The 19,149-nt window shown below is 43.1% G+C and overlaps 1 protein-coding gene across 4 annotated transcripts in view; it reads right to left on the bottom strand.

The window, feature by feature from the left end:
* Window positions 1-3,925: 3,925 nt before the first annotated feature.
* Window positions 3,926-19,149, bottom strand: part of Stim1 (stromal interaction molecule 1) — a 177,939-nt gene continuing 162,715 nt past the window's right edge. Inside the window, exons 8-14 of one of the 4 annotated variants that reach the window (XM_013354369.2) lie at window positions 15,341-15,508; window positions 14,749-14,849; window positions 14,256-14,491; window positions 12,703-12,795; window positions 10,321-10,387; window positions 8,022-8,058; window positions 5,686-5,807 (exon numbers count right to left, since the gene is read on the bottom strand). In XM_013354369.2, coding sequence (XP_013209823.1) covers window positions 5,763-5,807; window positions 8,022-8,058; window positions 10,321-10,387; window positions 12,703-12,795; window positions 14,256-14,491; window positions 14,749-14,849; window positions 15,341-15,508 — 747 coding nt within the window. In that variant the 3' untranslated portion in view covers window positions 5,686-5,762. Of the gene's footprint in view, window positions 5,808-8,021; window positions 8,059-10,320; window positions 10,388-12,702; window positions 12,796-14,255; window positions 14,492-14,748; window positions 14,850-15,340; window positions 15,509-19,149 lie in introns of all 4 variants that reach the window. The other 3 variants (XM_013354368.2, XM_005368823.3, XM_005368822.3) reach the window with 3 other exon arrangements.

Raw genomic sequence — 19,149 nt, 5'->3', positions numbered from 1 at the left:
TGTTTGGATGGAATATTCTATAGATGTCTGTTAAGTCCATTTGAGTCATAACATCTATTAGTTCTCTTATTTCTCTGTTCAGTTTTTGTCTGACTGACCTGTCCAGTGGTGAGAGGGGAGTGTTGAAATCTCCCACTATTAGTGTGTGGGGTTTAATATATGATTTAAGCTTTAGAAGTGTTTCTTTGATATATGAGGGTGCCCTTGTATTTGGGGCATAGATGTTCAGTATTGAAATCTCCTCTTGATGGATTTTTCCTGTGACTAATATTAAATGTCCTTCTTTGTCTCTTTTGACTGATTTTAGCTTAAAGTCTATTTTGTTAGATATTAGGATAGCTACACCTGCTTGTTTCTTAGATCCATTTGATTAGTATTTTTCCCAACCTTTACTCTGACACAATGTCTGTCTTTCAGGTTGAGATGTGTTTCTTGTATGCAGAAGAGGAATGGATTCTGTTTTCGTATCCAATCTGTTAGCCTATGCCTTTTTATGGGCGAGTTCAGTACCATTTACATTAAGGGATATTAATGATGAGTGGTTGCTATCTCCTGTTAATTTAGTTTCCATCATTGGTGATGTTAATTTGTGCATTTTTTTGCTTCGGGATTTGCTGTAATGAGATCATCAATTGTCTGTGTTTTTGTTGGTGTAGCCATCTTCCTTGGGTTGGAGTTTTCCTTCTAATATTTTGTGTAGGGCTGTGTTTGTGGCTAAGTATTAGTAAAACCTAGATTTGTCATGGAATATCTTGTTTTGTCCTCCTATGATGATCGACAGTTTTGCTGGGTATAGTAGTCTGGGCTGGCATTCGTGGTCTCTTAATGTCTGCATAATGCTTGACCATGACATTCTGGCTTTCATTGTCTCCACTGAGAACTCAGGTGTAATTCTGATAGGTCTACCTTTATATGTTACTTGGTCTTTTTCCTTTGCAGCTCTTAATATTCTTTCTTTACTCTGTATGTTTAGTGTTTTGATTATTATGTGGCAAGAGGACTTTTTTTTTGGGGGGGGGGAATCCAGTCTATTTGGTGTTCTGTGAGCTTCTTGTATCTTCATAGGCATATCTTTCTTCAGGTAGGGAAAGTTTTCTTCTATGATTTTGTAAAATAAATTTTCTGTGCTTTTGAGTTGAACTTCTTCTATATCTATTATTCTAAGATTTGGCCTTTTATTTTTTATTTTTTTTTGTCTTTTTTATTTTTGTGGTGGTGGTGGTGGTGGTGGGGTGGGGTGGTGGTGGTGTGGTGGTGGTGGTAAGATTTGGCCTTTTAAATGTTGTCCCATATTTCATGAATATTTTGGGTTAAAATTGTTAGATTTAATGTTTTCTTTAACTGTTAAGTCTATTTCCTGTATTTTATCATCAGCACTTGAGATTCTCTTTTCCATTTCTTGTATTCTGTTTTCATGTTTGCATTTGTGGTTCCTGCTCTTTTCCTTCTGATTTCTGTTTCTATAATTCCTTCAGCTTATGTTTTCTTTATTTTTTTCATCTCAGTTTTCAAGTCCTGTATAGTTTCTTTTATATGTTTGAGTTTTCTTGGTTTTCTTTAAGTGATTTGCTAATATGTTCCAGTTTTTTGTTTGTTTTTTCCTCCATATCTTTAAGGTAATTTCTCATTTCATCTTTAAGAATTTCAAACATTCTCTTGAGGTTATTTTTTAGATCATTTTCTTCTGGTTCATCCATATTTGGTTGTTCAGGTCTTCCTTTTGTAGGGTCTTTAGGTTTTACTGGTATTGTTTTGCTTTTTGTGATGTAGCATGTGATCTTACCTTTTCTACTCATCTTTTCCTCAAATAGGTGAGGTTGGGGCTGTCTGAGATTCTGTTGAATAATCTAGGTGCCAGTGAATCCAAAGCTCAGATGGTTGTTCCTCATGGTACAGTCAGTGTCACGGTTCTAGTGACCCAGTTGGTTATTCCTGTTCCTGGAGGTAACTCAGTGCTCCTGTGCTTTGGTCTGCTTCCTTGGAGTTTGCTGTCTCAGGCCTACTGTGGCCTAGGCTGCTGGCTTTGATCTGTTTCTGTAAAATTTTTTTTGTTGTTGTTTTTTGAGACAGGGTTTCTCTGTAGCTTTGGAGCCTGTCCTGGAACTAGTTCATGTAGACCAGGCTGGCCTCAAACTCACAGAGATCCGCCTGCCTCTGCTTCCCGAGTGGAGGGATTAAAGGCGTGCACCACCACTGCCTGGCTGCTTCTGTAAATCTTGGTCTAGATCTCCTGTTGTAGAAGTCCCTGGCTTGGAGTTGGACCTGTTCTGGTGGCAATCGCTGGCTCTGGATCTGGTCGCTGGGTCAATCCTGATCCGCTGTGTCCTGGGACTGGGTTTGCTCCTGGCTTCTGCTCCTGGTGGAGTTTGTTCTCTCTGTGTCTTAGGTAACTGGTTCAGTCCCACTGTTTCCAGTGGAGGTCGCAGACTCTGAGTCAGGTCGTTGGCTTACTCCTGGTCTGCCAGTGTCCCAGGACTGGTTTGGCTCCTGGTTTCTGCTCCCGGTGGAGCTTGTTTCCTCCAGCTCTCTCTGTCCTTGTCTCATAGTTTTCTATAAACTGTAAAAGACTACCAGCATGCTAGAGAAAAGGATGGAGTTATTTTTTCTCCCCAGTAACAAAACTACAAATAAATCCATTTCCCATTCCTAATTTCTGTTTCCTAATTTCTTTTGAAATGCAGAGAAACTAAGATGATAGGTTTATGGACCTAAGAATGAATGGGTTGAGGGTGGAAGTGAAAAATATCCAAGTACTTGCTAGACATACATGAGGATGCCAATAAAAACTCAGCATTTTATTCAATGAATGTACACTTTTTAAAAAAGATGGGTCCATCGAGGTGGTGATAAGGCATTTACCACCAAGCCTGACAATTGGAATCCAACCTTCAGGGCCCACATGGTAAAAGAACCAATTACCACAAGCTGTTCTCTGATGTCCACATAGGCATATGATAAATAAGTATATTTTCCCCCTTTAAGATGGCTCAAATAGAGAATTGTCAAAAGGGCAGAGTGGCATAAACCTGTAATCCTAGGATTTGAGCAATGGCTGCAGGAGGATTACGGGTTCAAGGTCAGCCTGGAATACATAAGACCCCCTTTTTAAAGAAGTTTTCTTAAAAAGGAAATAATAGGACTGTTGGATTTAATCAATAAAACTGAATCCCAAGTATTGTGTAAGACAAGATTATACTAAAAAATCTTCACCCGGGGCTAGAGAGAGGTTAAGAGCACTGGCTGCTCTTCCAGACATCCTGAGTTCTGTTCCCAGCAACCACATGGTGGCTCACAACCATTTATGATCAGATCTGATGCTGTCTTCTGGTGTGCAGGCACACATGCAGTCAGGACACTATATACATAATAAATAAATAAACCTTTAAAAAAGAATCTTCACTTGAAATTCAAATTTACTAAGTATCCTGTATTTTATTAGGCATCTCCCAGCCAGAGGGCTTCCGGCTTTGTGCACTAGAGCTTCATTCACCGTGGCAAATGAATAATAGTCTCTTTATCCTTTTTATGTTTTTTTTTTAAATGCTTATAATTTATTTAGGCTGGTGGTGGTAGAGAATGCCTTTATCCCAGGGAAGCAAATACAGACACATCTCTGAGTTTGAGGTCAGCCTGGTCTAAAGAGCAAGTCCCAGGACAGCCATGGCCACTCAGAAAAACCCTGTTTCAGGAAGGGGAAAAAATGTGAATGTATTTTTTGTGCCCCTGCCTGTTCATGCACACCATGGCTCATGTGTAGAAATTAGAGGACAGAACTTCCAGATTTGGTTCTGTTCTTCCACCATGTGGGTCTCTGGGATGAAATTCAGGCTTAATGTCAAGTGCCCTAACCCAATGGGCTATTTTACCAGCCCTTCATCCCTTTCGCTAAGCCAGAGAGAACACAATGAGTAATAGCCAGCAGAGGTTAAAATCTCCTACATGCTTTATTGGACTTCAAAGAATCTTATGAAATAACACAGAAAAACCCATGTGAGGGTGTCCAGGGGGCTATAAGGCAGTCTATAGCCTAGCACCCGCCTAAGACCGGCCCCAGCTGCACCCAACCCAGGCCCAAATTAGGATCTCAGGGTAAAGGCATGACAGAATGGGGCAGAGGGAAAAATAACTTTACAGCCATAGCAAAAACAGGTAAAGAAGAGAGTTGTCTGGAAGATGGGAGGCGTGAGCAAGAAGTGGTCACACAGCAGCCTTCACATACAGATACTGTCTTCCTTCACCACCCCCTCCCCAAAACAGTTGTATTCGTTTTGAGCCTCTGGTCCAGGCTATGCAGTAACATGAAAATGGAGTCTGACAAGGGAGGATGCTGTGCAGGCACTTGGGAAATTCAGGAGATTTATTTTACTTTATTTTATTTACTTTAAAACTGTTTGTCTTTTGGTTCAAATACAATATCCTTGCCCAGGGCTCCACAAGAGCCCTGTGTCATGACTGTGGCTCCCATAGCCAGGGGAGTAAGTTGTCCTGAGCCCCAGCAGTACTGATGCTTGAGGAGCTTCAGGGAAGCACCTCGTAAGAGATACACTCCTGCAAAATAGGGGAGCAGAGGTAAGAGGAAGGCAGAAGTGGGCAGGGCAAGAGAGAAATGGCAAGTGCCTTATAGCCCACAGCTTTGGCATCTACTTATCCTCCACCTAAGAGAAGTCTCTCCCCAATAACGCAAGCCTGGCTTTTCCTCAAAACTGGTGACTTGTTCCCTGGGAGTTGGTTCATTCCCTGAATGGAGCCCCGGAGATCCAAATGAGCTCCAGGATGAGGTTCCCTCCAACCTATCACACTTCCACAGAACAAACCCCAGAGATTGGGACCATGGCCCAGTCTGGGATAAGCAGAACGATGATGAGTAGGATGAAGAGATCTGAGGTACAGGTGTCAGAAGTCACTCCTCCTATCTTCCCCACAACTACTAGGAAAGTTGGGGAGTAATTGGGGGAGAGGAGCTTGAAAGCAGGAAACAGAAACAAAAACCAAACCTCAAAACTGGGACATCAGAGATGGTGGAGCTGGGACACTACGGGGACAGCACTAAGACATGCACTGGAGTGGAGAGGGTGTGACAGCAGCCATGGTTGGAAGGAAGGGTTTCAGGGCAGGCCGGCCATGGTGGTCAATTAATAAATAATGATGAAGGATCAAGGATGAGTGGGGCAGGTATGTACAGTGCCCAGAACCCAGGCCAGCCCCTCCGTGCCCCACTCCAGGGGCCAGATAGCTCAAAGAAAGGAAGGGGGGAAGGCAAGGCTGTGTCAACACTGCCATCCTATCCTGCCTACTTCTTAAGAGGCTTCTTAAAAATTTTGAGGGGAAACTTCTTCCTGCCTGGGCTAGAGTCTGTCTCCTCACCAATAGAACCATTATCCTCCTCAGCCACAGCCTTCTTGCCAGCCAAGTGGGGAATCCGTGTGTTTCGGCTACCTTGCAAGGCTCGGCTGTCCCCAACTGGTGATGGTGTGTCTGGGTCTGGGGAACTGGGGCTATAAGAATGGGAAGAATCCAAAAGTGGGGAGCTACCAGGTGGGCCTGAAGGGTTCAGCTCCATCAGGCTGTGGGCCTTGTCTAGGCCGTGGTTCAGCGCCAGTAATGCCTTCTTGGCCAGAGCAGGGCTGTCAGGCAGTTTCTCCACCAGAGATCCTGGATGAACCCCCTCAATCAGCCGATGGCTGCCATTGGAAGGCATGGCACTGAGAGCCTCATCTGCAGCACGGCCCATCTGAGGAGGCTTGGGAGCCACACGCTGGCGGTCACTCATGTGGAGGGAGGACTCCGAATCGGAATGGGTCAAATCCCTGTAAGATATTGGACAGAGAGGAAAAAGGAACATAGAATATAGGGAAATGGGAAGAGGAGGAGAAGAAAAAGAGAGGAAAAGTAGGATTATGGAGGAAACAAAGTGGGTAGAAATAGGAGAAAGGGAACAATGATGAAAAGAGACAGAAAGAAATAAAAACATATGTTATTATATACCATCACCGTCAGGGAAACAGCTTTACATTGGCTGAATATCAAGGTCCTACACTGATAGAAACCATAGGCTCAAATTCCATAGGCATCCTCTTCAATAATCCACCTTCCCATGTCTGGTAAAGTTTATTAGGACTCAATCCTAAACTACTATAGAAGCATCATGTTGCTCCGAATCACCATTTCCCATGCCTTCCTCCCCCTACTTAATTCTATCACACCTGGGATACATGCAGTCTAGGCCAGGCTCCAAAGAACAGGACACATGCAGTCAGCAGGCCTGACCAAGGCTGGGGAGAAGTTAGAACAGCCTAGCAAACAATCTCTCATTCATCCCAAAGGCCAAGATGTTGCCTCTTCCTACCCTCTCACAGGATTTAAAGGAGGCCATGGAGAAGTTCTGCAGAGTTCAAATCAAAGCAGGAAGTGTGGGATTTGTCAGAGCTCTGCTGACAGGGAGAATTTAGAGAGGCATAGGAAGATAGAACATTGGCCTTTAAGGTACAGGGCTTGAGAAGAGCTCTAAACCCTTCTGTGATCTTAGTTAGATAAGTCATCAAACTTTGCTGAGCCTCAATCTTTGCCCAATGAAGATGGTATCAAACTAATTTCCTTACAAGACTGGAGGAACAAAAATGTTAACAAAGCACTTAGAAACTGCAAAGTATTGTAGAAGAAAGGCAATAGAGCCAGCCAACCTGGAAGGTCAATATAGGACCAGTTATAAGAGGTCTTCTTTGCAGATCTGAATTATGGGATCATGCCATTACATACTGGACATATACTCTGAGTCTAGTTCAGGAACTAAAAACCCTTTATGGGCTTGGTGAGCCGGGGAAGGCTATGAGCCAATCTCAGATGCCTCTGCTCCTGCTTCTACAACAAAGGGGTGAATATTAGGATTACCCTGTCAATCTTGAATTCTCCTTCACTTTCCTAGAGGCCTGAGATCCCACAACAGAGGCAGAGGAGAGGGCCAAAGGAAAGGTATAAACATCTGAGTTAGAAGAGTAGGAGAGGAAATACTAAATAGGAAATAGGTAAGAAGGAAGTCAGGGGTCAAAGGTTAGGAAGGGCACCAGTCTTCTGAAACAGGCAAAAAGTATGGGGTTGGCTCATAGCTATTTTAGGTCTCTCTCAGGAAACAACTGGGCAGCAATTCCAAGGGTCAGTACCTTCCTATTTACAGGTGGAAGGGAAACAATGAAAGTACCCATTCCACTACTACAAATACTGCTTCGGCCACATAGTCTACTGTCCATAATCAGTCAGTCTCCTATTTGGCTTTATATATCTGACACTTTTATCTAAATGTGTCTTCACCAAGTGCACATCTGTAATCCCAGTACTTGGAGGGCTAAGGCAGGAGAACTACCCCAAATCCAAGGCAAGCCTTCTGTACATATATAGTAAGCCCCTGGATGAATGGCTAGGGTTATATAGGAAACCATGTTTCAAAAACAAAATAAGTTAAACAAAAAGCTGGTGTGGTACCACACACCTATACTCTCAGCAACTGGGTAGAGACTGAGGATCAGGAGTCAAGATTACCCTTAGCACATACCAAGTTTAAGGCCAGTCAGGACTATATCTTAAACAATAATAAAAAAAGTGTCCTTGTTTCTCTAAGCACACAACAATCCTCCCCCATAAACATAAACCACCTAGAAAGATGTTCTGAGAAGCACACTAAAAATGGTGGCTCTTTTAAACTAAGAAAGTAAGAATCCTATCAATTTCTACCTTTATAACACTAAGAAAAAGATAAAAAAAGGTTTGGACCTCTCAGCCTCATTTTTCCTGACTTACAGTCTAGAACTTGTTCTCGATCCTCATCCTTCCATGCCTCCCTCATCAATTAAATGATAAGAATCCCATAGAAGGATAAGAACCTAGGAGAAAGCCTTAGTAGATATAAGAGGGGAAAAGTCCATTAAGGTAAGCTCACCTTCCCTCCCTGAACTTCTGAGACCTTTTAGGCCAGAGTTATCCCTCCCCAAAGGCTAGGCTGCCTTGGACTCCCATCCCAAGCTACTAACCTTACTAGAGAGCCTGTTTGCCTTTAGAGATGATCCTCTGGTGCATGGTGCAAAAGAAAATTAAGCAGTGAACAGGCCAGGTGAATGCAGGAACTACCCACCCTTCCTCCCAATCGTCCTCAGCTTAGACCTTGGAGCATGAAATTACAGCAACCCCTAGATTCCCCAACCCATTCCGGTCTTCTCCATGGGTATGAGGAGGAACAGTCTCTCTTCCCACACTTTCAGATGAAAATGAAGATGAGAGTGAAAATGGGCAGCTCTGCTAAGCAATAATCCTTAAGGGCAGTTTCTTTGTGGAGGCAAAAGAACAGCCCTCAAGGATAACTATCCAAAGGTTCATGAAGCAGAGGTAGAGAGAGGGACAGCCACCATTAGGCCAGACCCAAGAAATCAACAGAGTAAGCAGGCTGCAGCTCAACCACCTGGACACAGGACTGGACACAGCCACAATTTCAGGGATGAGATGTACTTGCGGAGGCGAGTCCTTTCTTGGGGTCCCCTAAGCTTGTCCCATACAAGGTCAAGGCTACTCCCTCCAATCTTAGCCTAACATTTTGACATATTAGCAGGGAAAGTTAATGAGCTGCCAGATCAGGCTGAGGAGAAACTTTCAATTCTTTTCTGCGTCGCTTACTGAAACCTTGCAAAAGAACAAGTATCCTAAATGAAAAGTCAAGTTCTGCCTGTGCTCTACCTGATTATCTCTGCGCCCTGGGCAAAGCTGCCCTTTCAGAGCCTTAACTCCTACTCTAACAGAGTATTTCAGTACCTGCCTAACTTTTCTTGCCCCAAATTTTCAAATCTGTATTTCTTCTCCTGTAGTATAATTCCACGAAGGCTGTACTCATTTACTCAGTCAAACTAGACACTTCTTTTTGCATCTCTAGTCAGTTATAAGTAAACTATCTTGCCATACTGAGACCCAGCTCTTCCCCAGCGGTATGCTGCAGTGCCTCATAGTTCCTTAGTCTTCTCTTTCCTACCTGCATACAGGCCACTACTCTGTTATTTCTAAAATGGAAAGATTTTAATTTGTATTTTATTACACATATTTACTTTGTGTATGTGCACACAAGCACACACATATGGCACAGATGTGGAGGTCAGAGGACCACTTCTAGGGGCTGGTTCCTTCATTCTATCATGCGGACTTTTGGGTTCAAAGTCAGGTCATCGGGCTTGGCAGCAAGCACTTGTAATTATCCCAAGTCCTTTAAAACAGAAGTACAGCCAATTCACTTCCATCTAGAAACCCTTTATGCTCCACTTCTTAAGAGATAAAGACTAAATCCTTAGCCTTTCTGAACTTTTCATCATTCTGACCTCATCTACTACTGCTTCTCTCCAACACATATGCAATATTTTCGTTACAAATATATTCTATGTTCTTACACTTCAATTCCTCCACACATGCCATCTCCTCAGCTAGAACACTATTCCTTTCTCCATGAACAGGGTTTCACCACCAATGTCATCTCTTTTGTGACACATTCCACCTAGATACACACTGTTAGTCATTCCTCCTTCCTCAGTACCCCAGAGCACTTATAAAATCGGCTCATAATTGACGTGTGTGCCATTCCCAGATAAAACTATATGTCGTGATTACTGGGATTTCATCTTATCATCCATAAAAGAACCTAACACAGTACATTTGTTTAAGGAGTAAAGGAAATGAGAGAACTGATCTGAAAGTGCATAATTTAAACAAGTGTTATAGGGTCATGAGGGAAGAGGACCGGTACTCATTTTTAGAGTCAGAAAACCCCAAACAGCAAAGGGAAGACAGGTGTAGGAAATTAAGGTGACCTTAATAAGGAAATGCAGAACCGAGAAAGGAAAGGACAAGGGGGGAGATTCCTCACCACACCTCCCAGAAGTCAACAAGCAGCAGGCAGCAGGCAGAAGCCAAGGTAAAAGCAGTAGAAAGGGAAGGAAGAAAGAGAAGAGAGATAGCTGATACCCCAAGCTCTCTGAATGCCCAGACATCACAGCGGTGTTGTCAGAAGGGGTTGGGTCAGGGTAGGGATCCATCTGGAGGAAATAGGAAGTGCTGTGATGATAATAAACAGGGTGAACATGGACGGTGTTGATGGTGGTGGTGGTGGTGGTAGTGGAGGTGGTAGTGGTGGTGGCGATGGTGGTATTGGAAGAGGAGCAGGAAGAAGAAGCAGAGGCAGATGGAGGGCTGGTCCCGTGGCCTTCAGAACTGAAAGACTGTCCAGATGAAAGGCTACGCATTCGCCGCAGAGATACCCGGCTTGTCAAGAAGTGGCCAGCCTCGCCCTCTACCAACCTCTGAGATCCCAGGCCATGTTGTGGCTCCGTCAGACGCTGCCGAACACTGCTCTGCAGGCTGGGAGCTGCAAGGAGAGGAAAAAGAGTATAAGGACTGGCCAATCCAGGTTGGATGCAGGCAAGCAGGTACCCATAAAGATATGCCTGCTAGATACCTCTCTGGACCTTTGATACCCAATCTAGGGAGAAGGACACCACCTCCCAGAAACCTCCCACTATGGGACCTGAAAGGATGGGAAACTGTAGAGGAGGGGTCAGTTTTAGTGGTAATTCCAGTGGAAGGAGACCTGAGGCCAATGTCACTATAAAGGGAAGTAGCAAGGCAGTTAGTGGGAGGACACAGGCAGGGCAGTACAGGATAGGGTCTTGGAGCAAGGTCCGGGAGAGCAGCAAGAACCAGCCTTTCCTTTTTAACTGGCCTCAGTAAGTAATTCACAACACAGACAAGGACTTATACACAAACATGTTTGTTGGATCGTTATTAATAGTTGCATAGAAGTATACATAAAGATGAAATGACTGAAAAATGAGAGCAAATCTATTTGCTGGGAGACAGCAGAGACATCAAAAGTGATGCTTATAAAATGTTTTTAAAGATTTATTTATTTATTATGTATATAGTATTCTGCCTACATGTATGCCTGCAGGCCAGAAGAGGGCACCAGATGGTTGTGAGCCACCATTTGGTTGCTGGGAATTGAACTCAGGACCTCTGGAAAAGCAGCCAGTGCTCTTAACCACTGAGTCATCCCTCCAGCCCCGCTTATGAAAATGTTTAAGAACTTATTAAAGTTCCTGGAGCTGGAGGTGGTAGGACATAACTAACCTCAGCACCGGACAGACCAAGGCAGCAGAGTTAGGAGTTAGAAGCCAGCAGACTAGAAAGTGAACTAGAGATTAGCTGGGCTGTATAATGAGACTCAGTTTCAGAAAACAAACATCAAAAACTTTCAAGGGACAAAAAAGGAAAAAATTTTTTTATGAAATAACCTTGAACTTTGGAATATAAAACACTAGAGTTTCAACCCAAGTCTTTCTACTTCTAACTGCAACCCTAAACCACTTACACTCTCATTTTGACCCATATTTGTAGAATCCTGTGGGGTTGTTCTGAGACTTTCAAGCACCCCAAAAAACCTACATAGGTCATTGCACTCAATAAATATTTTAGCCACCTTTTAAAAATTCACAAGAGGAGAATGGAAAGATGTCCTATCTGCTGACTGTATGTTCTGCTCTTGCAGAGGGTTTGAGTTTGGTTCCCAGCACCTACTTTGAGCAATTCACAAGAACCTGTAACTCCAGCTCCAGGGATTCAATGTCCTCATCTGGCTCTGTGGATACTGCATTTGTGTACAAACCCAAACTCAAGACACATACATATACACATAATTTCAAATAAAAATAAAATCTTCTCTTAAATTGACAAAAAAAAAAAATCAAGTATTCAGCTATGGTGAGACAATAAAGGCCTTTTCTGTTTTTGAAGACAGGGTTTCTCTGTGTAGCCCTGGCTATCCCAGAACTCACTTTTTAGACTAGGCCGGCCTCAAACTCTGCCTCATAAGTGCTGCCTCTGCCTCCTGAGTGCTGGGATTAGAGGCATGCACCACCACACCCGGCATGAATGCCTTTTAAAAATGCTATTATTCATGTATTTTTTTTAACTTTCCAAATTTCCTCTAATACATACATAAATGACAATGACCTAGTTCCTGGATCAGTGCTGCAAACCAGGCTCTTGTAGGACAATTATCACCCTGACCTGGGCACCAGTAACCTAGCGATGTGCCAGAGCATGTCTTTAGGTTCAATCCCAGCTACAACTTAAAAAACAAAAACAACAACAAAAAAAACCTTACTCCTTAAGTTGGAGAAAGTCAGAGGTTATTAGGGTGGCAGAGTTTTATAGGGCCAACCCACGGAGAGAACACAATTCCACAGTGTGGAAAGGTAGGCAGCAGGGCTTATACAGCTGGTAACTTTCAAAGCATGAGGAGAAAGAAACCCATAATAGGAAAGGTGGGGAGCAGAAACTGGGAGATAAGGGAAGAACATGAAAAAGAAAAGAGAGGCATGTTCTTTCCTTTCCTTTCATCCCGGCCCAGCTGGAAGAAGGTCCACTAGGACATCTGTGGCTGGGCTGAGGGGAAAGGCCTAAGCCTTCCGTCACTATAGATGTCTTCTCTCCAGTCCTTAACTGAGCAGGCTGATTCTCATCACCCCCGAACCCCTCCCTTCAGTTAGTAGGGATAGTGCTGAGGGAACATGGGGAGCAGGCAGGGGTGTGAGGCAGGCAAGAGAAGGGGCCCATTGGATAGGAGTGTCGGTTTAGTTCCAAAAGTCGGAAAAACAAAAGCCCCAAAGGGGCTCCTCAAACCCGGGTATTTCCAGAGGGACTGATCATCCGAGCCGGCGGATGTAGAGCAGAGAGAGCGGTCACTGAACCTACGCCCCATCAGCCAGGCAGCATCTAGGGTCAACAGCCAGGCCAAAAGGAGAAGAGAATCTGATTTATAAAGGGTTTTGGCCTGTCTATCAATGGGATACAGGAAGGGCTGGGGACAGGGAATGAGTAGAGAACAGAACCTTCAGAACTACCAAAGGTTCCTCCTAACCTAGAGAGCACAGGAGTCTTTAGATCAATAAGTTAGGATCCAGACTTGCCTACTAGTGACCCAAACCTTGTTAGGCCTTTGGCTAAAGAACTAACAAGATATCAGATCAAGCCAGGTGTGCTGGCACAAATCTTTAATTCTTGGGGGACAGGGGCAGGTATATCTCTTGAGTTTGAGGCCAACATGATTTTCAGAGTTCAGGCCAGCCAGAGCTACATAGTGAGATCCTGTCTCAAAATAACCAAAACCAAAACAAACAAAAAATATCAAATCAAGGATACAAAGAGGCTTGGCCTTAATGTACTACTGAAAAAATTCACAGTCCTAAGTGTTTATAATCCCAACACTTGGTGGGGTGAAAATCAGGAGGATTATCAGAAATTCAAGGTTAGCCTGGACTAAACAGCAAATTCCAGAATAAGCACATTAAAAAGGACATTTACAAATAAATGTTGTCTGATCAAAGGACCTGGACTTCAAGGGAGGCAGGGAATTATATGGCCTCCTGAAAATGAAAGCCTAAACCAGCCCAAATTCCTCTGCACTGGTAAGGTATGGACCCACGATAACACCTTTACCATAGATATGCCTAATTTATTTAGCTAAAATAATCTCCCATTCAAATAAAAATTCAGCTGTAGAGCAGAAGGGGAGTCACTACACAATTCCCACAGAACACTGTCCCTTTAGGCTGAGCTCTTATCATCTTTGGGGAAAAGAAGAAATAAGAAAGAACCAGAATAGAGATGGGGATAGGAGGAGTCCACACTTGGTAGGTAGCCAGACATACTTGTAAAGGAGTTCCCTCCTGGGCAAGAATGCCTCTTGGTTTGAAGACTTTAGGGATAGATATCACTTTAAAAGACTGCTACTATTTGGGGTTCTCACGCAGAAAGGCAAAGAAAAGAAACATCATTCTATTCACTTGCTTTAGTAATTAAGAATAAGAAACAAAGTGAAATAGACACAAACAGTCCAAATTAATATTATTTTATACTATGAATAAAAAGTCTCTAAAGAAGATTATTTTTTCATAAAGATAAATAGTGGGGGAAGAAAAAGGAGGACTAAACAAACAGAAAAACAGAAGAAAGAGACACAGACACAGGACAGAGAAGGCATACAGCAAGGGGAAAAATATTAAAAGGACAGTTATAAAGAAATATCATAATGTGAATTGTTTTATTAACCAATGATAGGAGCTAACTTCTTTTCTGGTTAGCTTCCCCACTGTTGTAAAAGCACAGCAGAGGCAACAGACTTCTCATCTTGTACACCAAATGCTACCTCTCACTCCGACAAAGAGGTCACCTACACTGCATGGACAAGGGTGACACAATCTCCTCATCCATGTCATCCACGTCGTCAGTCATGATGAAGTGGGCAGGGTTAGGGCGGGTACTACCCATCCAGCTGGGGTCTATGTTGAGGGCAGCCACCAAGGAGTGGATGCCAGGATTATTGACAATCTGGAAGCCACAGAGGATCTCAATCTGCTGCCACCGGTGCAGGCGCTCCCTCAGTGCTGCTGTCACCTCGCTTAGTGCTTGCCTAAAGACAGATGAAAGAAAACTGCAGGTGCAGGCCATGTGGCAGCCCCAACAAGAACAAGGTCACTTTTCAGAGGAACACATGGGGTATAGACATATATGAATAAAAACCACAATATATTCATAAACTTAAGAGCAAAGTAGGAGCTGCATCAGGGTTTGGGCAGGAGATCAGAGATGTTACCCCATCATGAGAAGATGGAATTGGGTTCAATCTCTAAGATGGTCACTGTGGAGCTGATAACTGGTGCTACTTACTTAGCAGTTAAGATCTTATGATCCACATCATCCAGAGAAGAGCTGTGGGCCACATGAAAGGTACCAAACAGTGTGTTTCTCTTCTTTTTTATTTTCTCAGCCTGCAAAGATGAAGAACCCAGCTTAAAGAGAGTTGGATTCATGATTGAAAAACATAAGGCCTTCCTGTAGCTGGGTTCCCATCCCACTAACACAACTTAAGCTTCACAAGGAAAAGAGAAAAGTGAAGTAAGACAAGGGGAGGAAGCAAGTGGACCGGTTGAGAGGTAAAGGGTCCAGTGCCAGTGCCCCAAGCCCAGAAGAGCTTCTATTCCTGTAGCAGCTGGGAAAACTGAAAAAGCTTGCCCTCTGCCCACCCCTACATGATTTATCATGCCCAAAAGACAAGAGGGAGTACCCAATACTCAGTACCTCCTCCAAAAATTAGAAAATTGTACACTAGAAAGGGAAACAGAACCCACTGCCAATGTATCTCTTCACTCAAAGGGAGGGACAGGTAGAGTAGGAAAGAACAGATGGAGGGAGCATAAAAAGAAGAGGGCAGGAAGGAGGGAAGAGGGCAAAAGGAGGCCAACAGAAAAGCAGGCCTCACCCCCTCCTTGGCCACCAGCAGCTGCTTCTCGGCATTTTGCTTCTTGATATTATAGTACTGCACCTCCACTTCATGTGTCAGCTGCAGCCACTTCTGCAGGGCCTCAGGAGCATACCATGAGCTGTGTGATTCGAGCTCCTTCTCTGCTTTCCTCAAGGCCTCGCGAACCTATGAGGACATAGAAAGTGGGTCTGACTGTTGACATTAAGACCCTCTCTAGCACTCTGTACAATTCTTCAAAACTCTGAGTCCATACCTGCTTTACAATTCTTGCAGTAGGAAGACATGACAATAATTGTTCTCTGAATTTCATATACAAAGAAGTAAGCACAAAGAAGAAAAACAGCCTACTTAAGATCACACTGTCGGCAGGCAGCAGTGGCTGCTCGGCTTTAATCCCAGCACTCAGGAGGGAGGGGCAAGAGGGATCTCTGTGAGTTCAAGGCCAGTCTGGTCCACAGAGCAAGTTCCAGGACAGGCTCCAAAGCTACACAAAGAAACCCTGTCTTGAAAAAACAAAACAAAAAGATCATACAATCAACAGTGCCAAGCAGAATTCAAATGGAGGCTTTTTTTTTTTTTTTTTTTTTTTTTTGGTCCCAGCACACTCTTCTCTCCTATCACATCAGCTTAGTCTCCAGGTCACACAGCCAGTCTCTGTCAGCCCTCCTGGTCTCTTCAGGAATATATCTGTCACTGAATCATCTTACTGTGAGTTGGAGTCTGTGTATGGGCTTCAAGACACCATAACGAAGAGCAATCAGGGTTCCCTGACCTGTGGGAAGTCCAAGGACCGCCCACCTCCATCCAGGTCTAGTAAGGTGAACATCCAAACTGCCTAGGCTCCCACAAAGCCAGTACATGCAGTAGGATCAAAAACCCATTGCCATTGTTCTTGAGTTCTCAGTAGTCCTCATTGTTCACTATGTTCAGCAAGTCCGGTTTTATCCAATGCTTTTTCAGACCCAGGCCAGTTGGCCTTGGTGAGTTCCCGATAGAACATCCCCATTGTCTCAGTGTGTGGGTGCACCCCTCGCGGTCCTGAGTTCCTTGCATGTGCCTCTCCTTCTGCTCCTGATTAGGACCTTGAGATTTCTGTCCGGTGCTCCAATGTGGGTCTCTGGCCCATTTCTATCTAGCCTCTTCTAGGCTAATTCTCACAAATTAATTTAGCCCATTTCTAATCATCTGTGTAGCACTGCTAGGTGCGCTTACCTGGAAGATTCTAGCCTACATCCATCCTGGGTTGGAGCTTCATCGCGTGGGCCTTAGAGAGCAGAGTTCTCGCATCTGCCCGGGAGAAGGGAGCATGGCATCTCTCTGTTCACTTCCTCTTCCTCCCAGCATTTTGTTCTGTTTACTCCTCCCACCTATGTTTTAATCTATCAGGGCCAAGCAGTTTCTTTATTGCTTAACCAATGAAATCAACAGATTGATATATGACACTCCCACATCACTTCCCCTTTTTCTGTTTAAACAAAAAAAGGAAGGCTTTAACTTTAACATAGCAAAATTACATATAACAAAACAGTTATCAAGTAAAAGTTACAATATTTACATCTATTTTATCTTTTTGCATAACTAAGGAGAACTATAACTATCTATATATTCTTTAACTCCATTAAAGACTCAAGAAGGATATAATATTACCCAAGCAAACAAGAAATCCAAAACTCTAGAAATGACAGAGACATCTCGCTGCCTGGACAGTCATTCAAAGTTTCTCTGTACCATTGGGGCATCCATCTTTGGCCTACAGGCCCATAGTTTCCAGCAGACATTTTCATGAAGCAGGAAATTTCAAAGGCAGTCACTATCTGCTTGTCCTGAAGAATGTCTTGCAGACTCTTTCATGAATCAGGAACCCCGAAAGATCATCTCACCTTTAGGCAAGTTCAGTAGTCCTCTCTCTGCGGGTTCTCTGTATCCAGTTTATGCAATAGTCCAGGCAAGAGCAGTTTCTTGCCCAAATGGTTATCAAACTCCATAAGGTTCCTCTTCGATGCCCATCTTCCTCTTGAAGTAGATTGGTGCTGCCAGGAGCAGAGTGTCTCATTGTCATGAAAAGTCCTCAGTCATTAAAACATTAAATGTCCTATTCTGTAATCTTTGAAAGATATGAAGAATGTCTATCTAAAATATATCCATGCACATCCAGAAAATCTAAACTAACATGACTACAAACTTGACTATTATTGATGATTATCCATTAGCAACCTATATTTCCTAATTATACATTACATTTTTAAATGAACTACATAATCACAATACCTTAATCAAGAGCAGAAATACATATAACAAAATTGACCTTAAATTTAAATCACTAAAACAAAATCCATATCAATGCAAATTATTCATACCTATATCATATCCCCCTTTAAATGTAAAAGAACATTTATAAACAATATTTGGGAATATGGGCGCAGTTTTTTTTCTCCAAACTGCTTTTTGCTGAATGGGGGCGCTGTTATTTAGGTATTTCAGGGTATAACCAGTGTGCTAGTTTCATCTCAGTCGTCAATTGAGTGAAGTAATTTTTTGAAGGCGTTCACAGCAACCTTTTAGGAGGACGTGGTCTATCATACCACATTGGGATGGAAGCAATCCACAGACTCTCACCCTCCGTGAAAACAAAATAAGAAACTCCTTTCCAAAGTATCATGTCCTTAGATCCAAATTTCAAAGTCAAGGCATTTTTAAAATATCTATGTTGGATTAGTTCAGCAGCATTTATAAACAAATATCTTTTAGCAAATGTTGTTCCTTCCTCAGCATTTAAACAATTTAAACACAGTATAATACCATACAGTATCAAAATTCTCTGTGTATTTTCCATCTTTGTACGGCTTTATTTTAACTCTATTTTGTTTATTTTTACTTTTAACTTTTTGCTTTTTGAGACAGGTTCTCTGTGTATTTTTGACCTGGAATAACTCTGTGGACCAGGCTGTCCTTGAACTCTCAGAGATCCCTCAGTCTCTGCCTCCCAGACATTGGGATTAAAGGTGTACCTCCTACACCTAAAAGCTCATGTAAAGCCCAGAGTGTCTCTCTGCCTATGGGTCAGGATGTAGCTCTCAGTAACTGCTCCAGCACCTGCCTGCATGCTGCCATGCTCCCCACCATGATAATAATGGGCTAAACCTCTGAAACTGTAAACAAGCCCCCAATTGCTTTCTCTTCTAATAATTGCTTTGGTCATGGTATCTCTTAACAGAAATAAAACAATTGCTAAGACACACACACACAAAAAAAAAAAAACACCATAACGTGGGCTGGAGAGATGCAAGGTTAAGAGCACTGACTGCTTTTCCAGAGAACCTGGGTTCAATTCCCAGCACCCACACGACAGCTCACAACCATCTGTAACTCCAGTTCCAGGGAATCTAACACACTCTTCTAGTTTCCTTGAGCACCAGGCACACATACGGTATACAGATATAGATGCAAGCAAAATACTCATACACATTAAAAAAAATAGTAAATTTAAAAAATACCATAAAGTGGTAGACAAAACACTTGGTTGGAATTTTAATTCTGGTGGATGGATAGATGAATCAGCAGTTAAGCGTGCACAGTGCTCTTGTAGAGGACATGTTCAACTGCTAGCACCACAAGACACAGCTCACAACTGCCTATAACTCCAGCTTCAAAGGGAGCCAATGCTTCTGGCTCTGCAGGCACCAGCACACAGGGGCATACACCACAGCCTTCTGAAAGAGCACCCAGTGCTCTTAACCATTAACCCATCTCTACAGTCTTAGTTTTAGTTTTTTTCTGGTTTTTTTTTTTTTTTTTTTTTTTTTTTT

Source organism: Microtus ochrogaster, unplaced genomic scaffold (genome assembly GCF_000317375.1).
Source record: "Microtus ochrogaster isolate Prairie Vole_2 unplaced genomic scaffold, MicOch1.0 UNK41, whole genome shotgun sequence".
Taxonomy (NCBI): domain Eukaryota; kingdom Metazoa; phylum Chordata; class Mammalia; order Rodentia; family Cricetidae; genus Microtus; species Microtus ochrogaster.
This window is presented reverse-complemented; position numbering and strand designations above follow the sequence as displayed.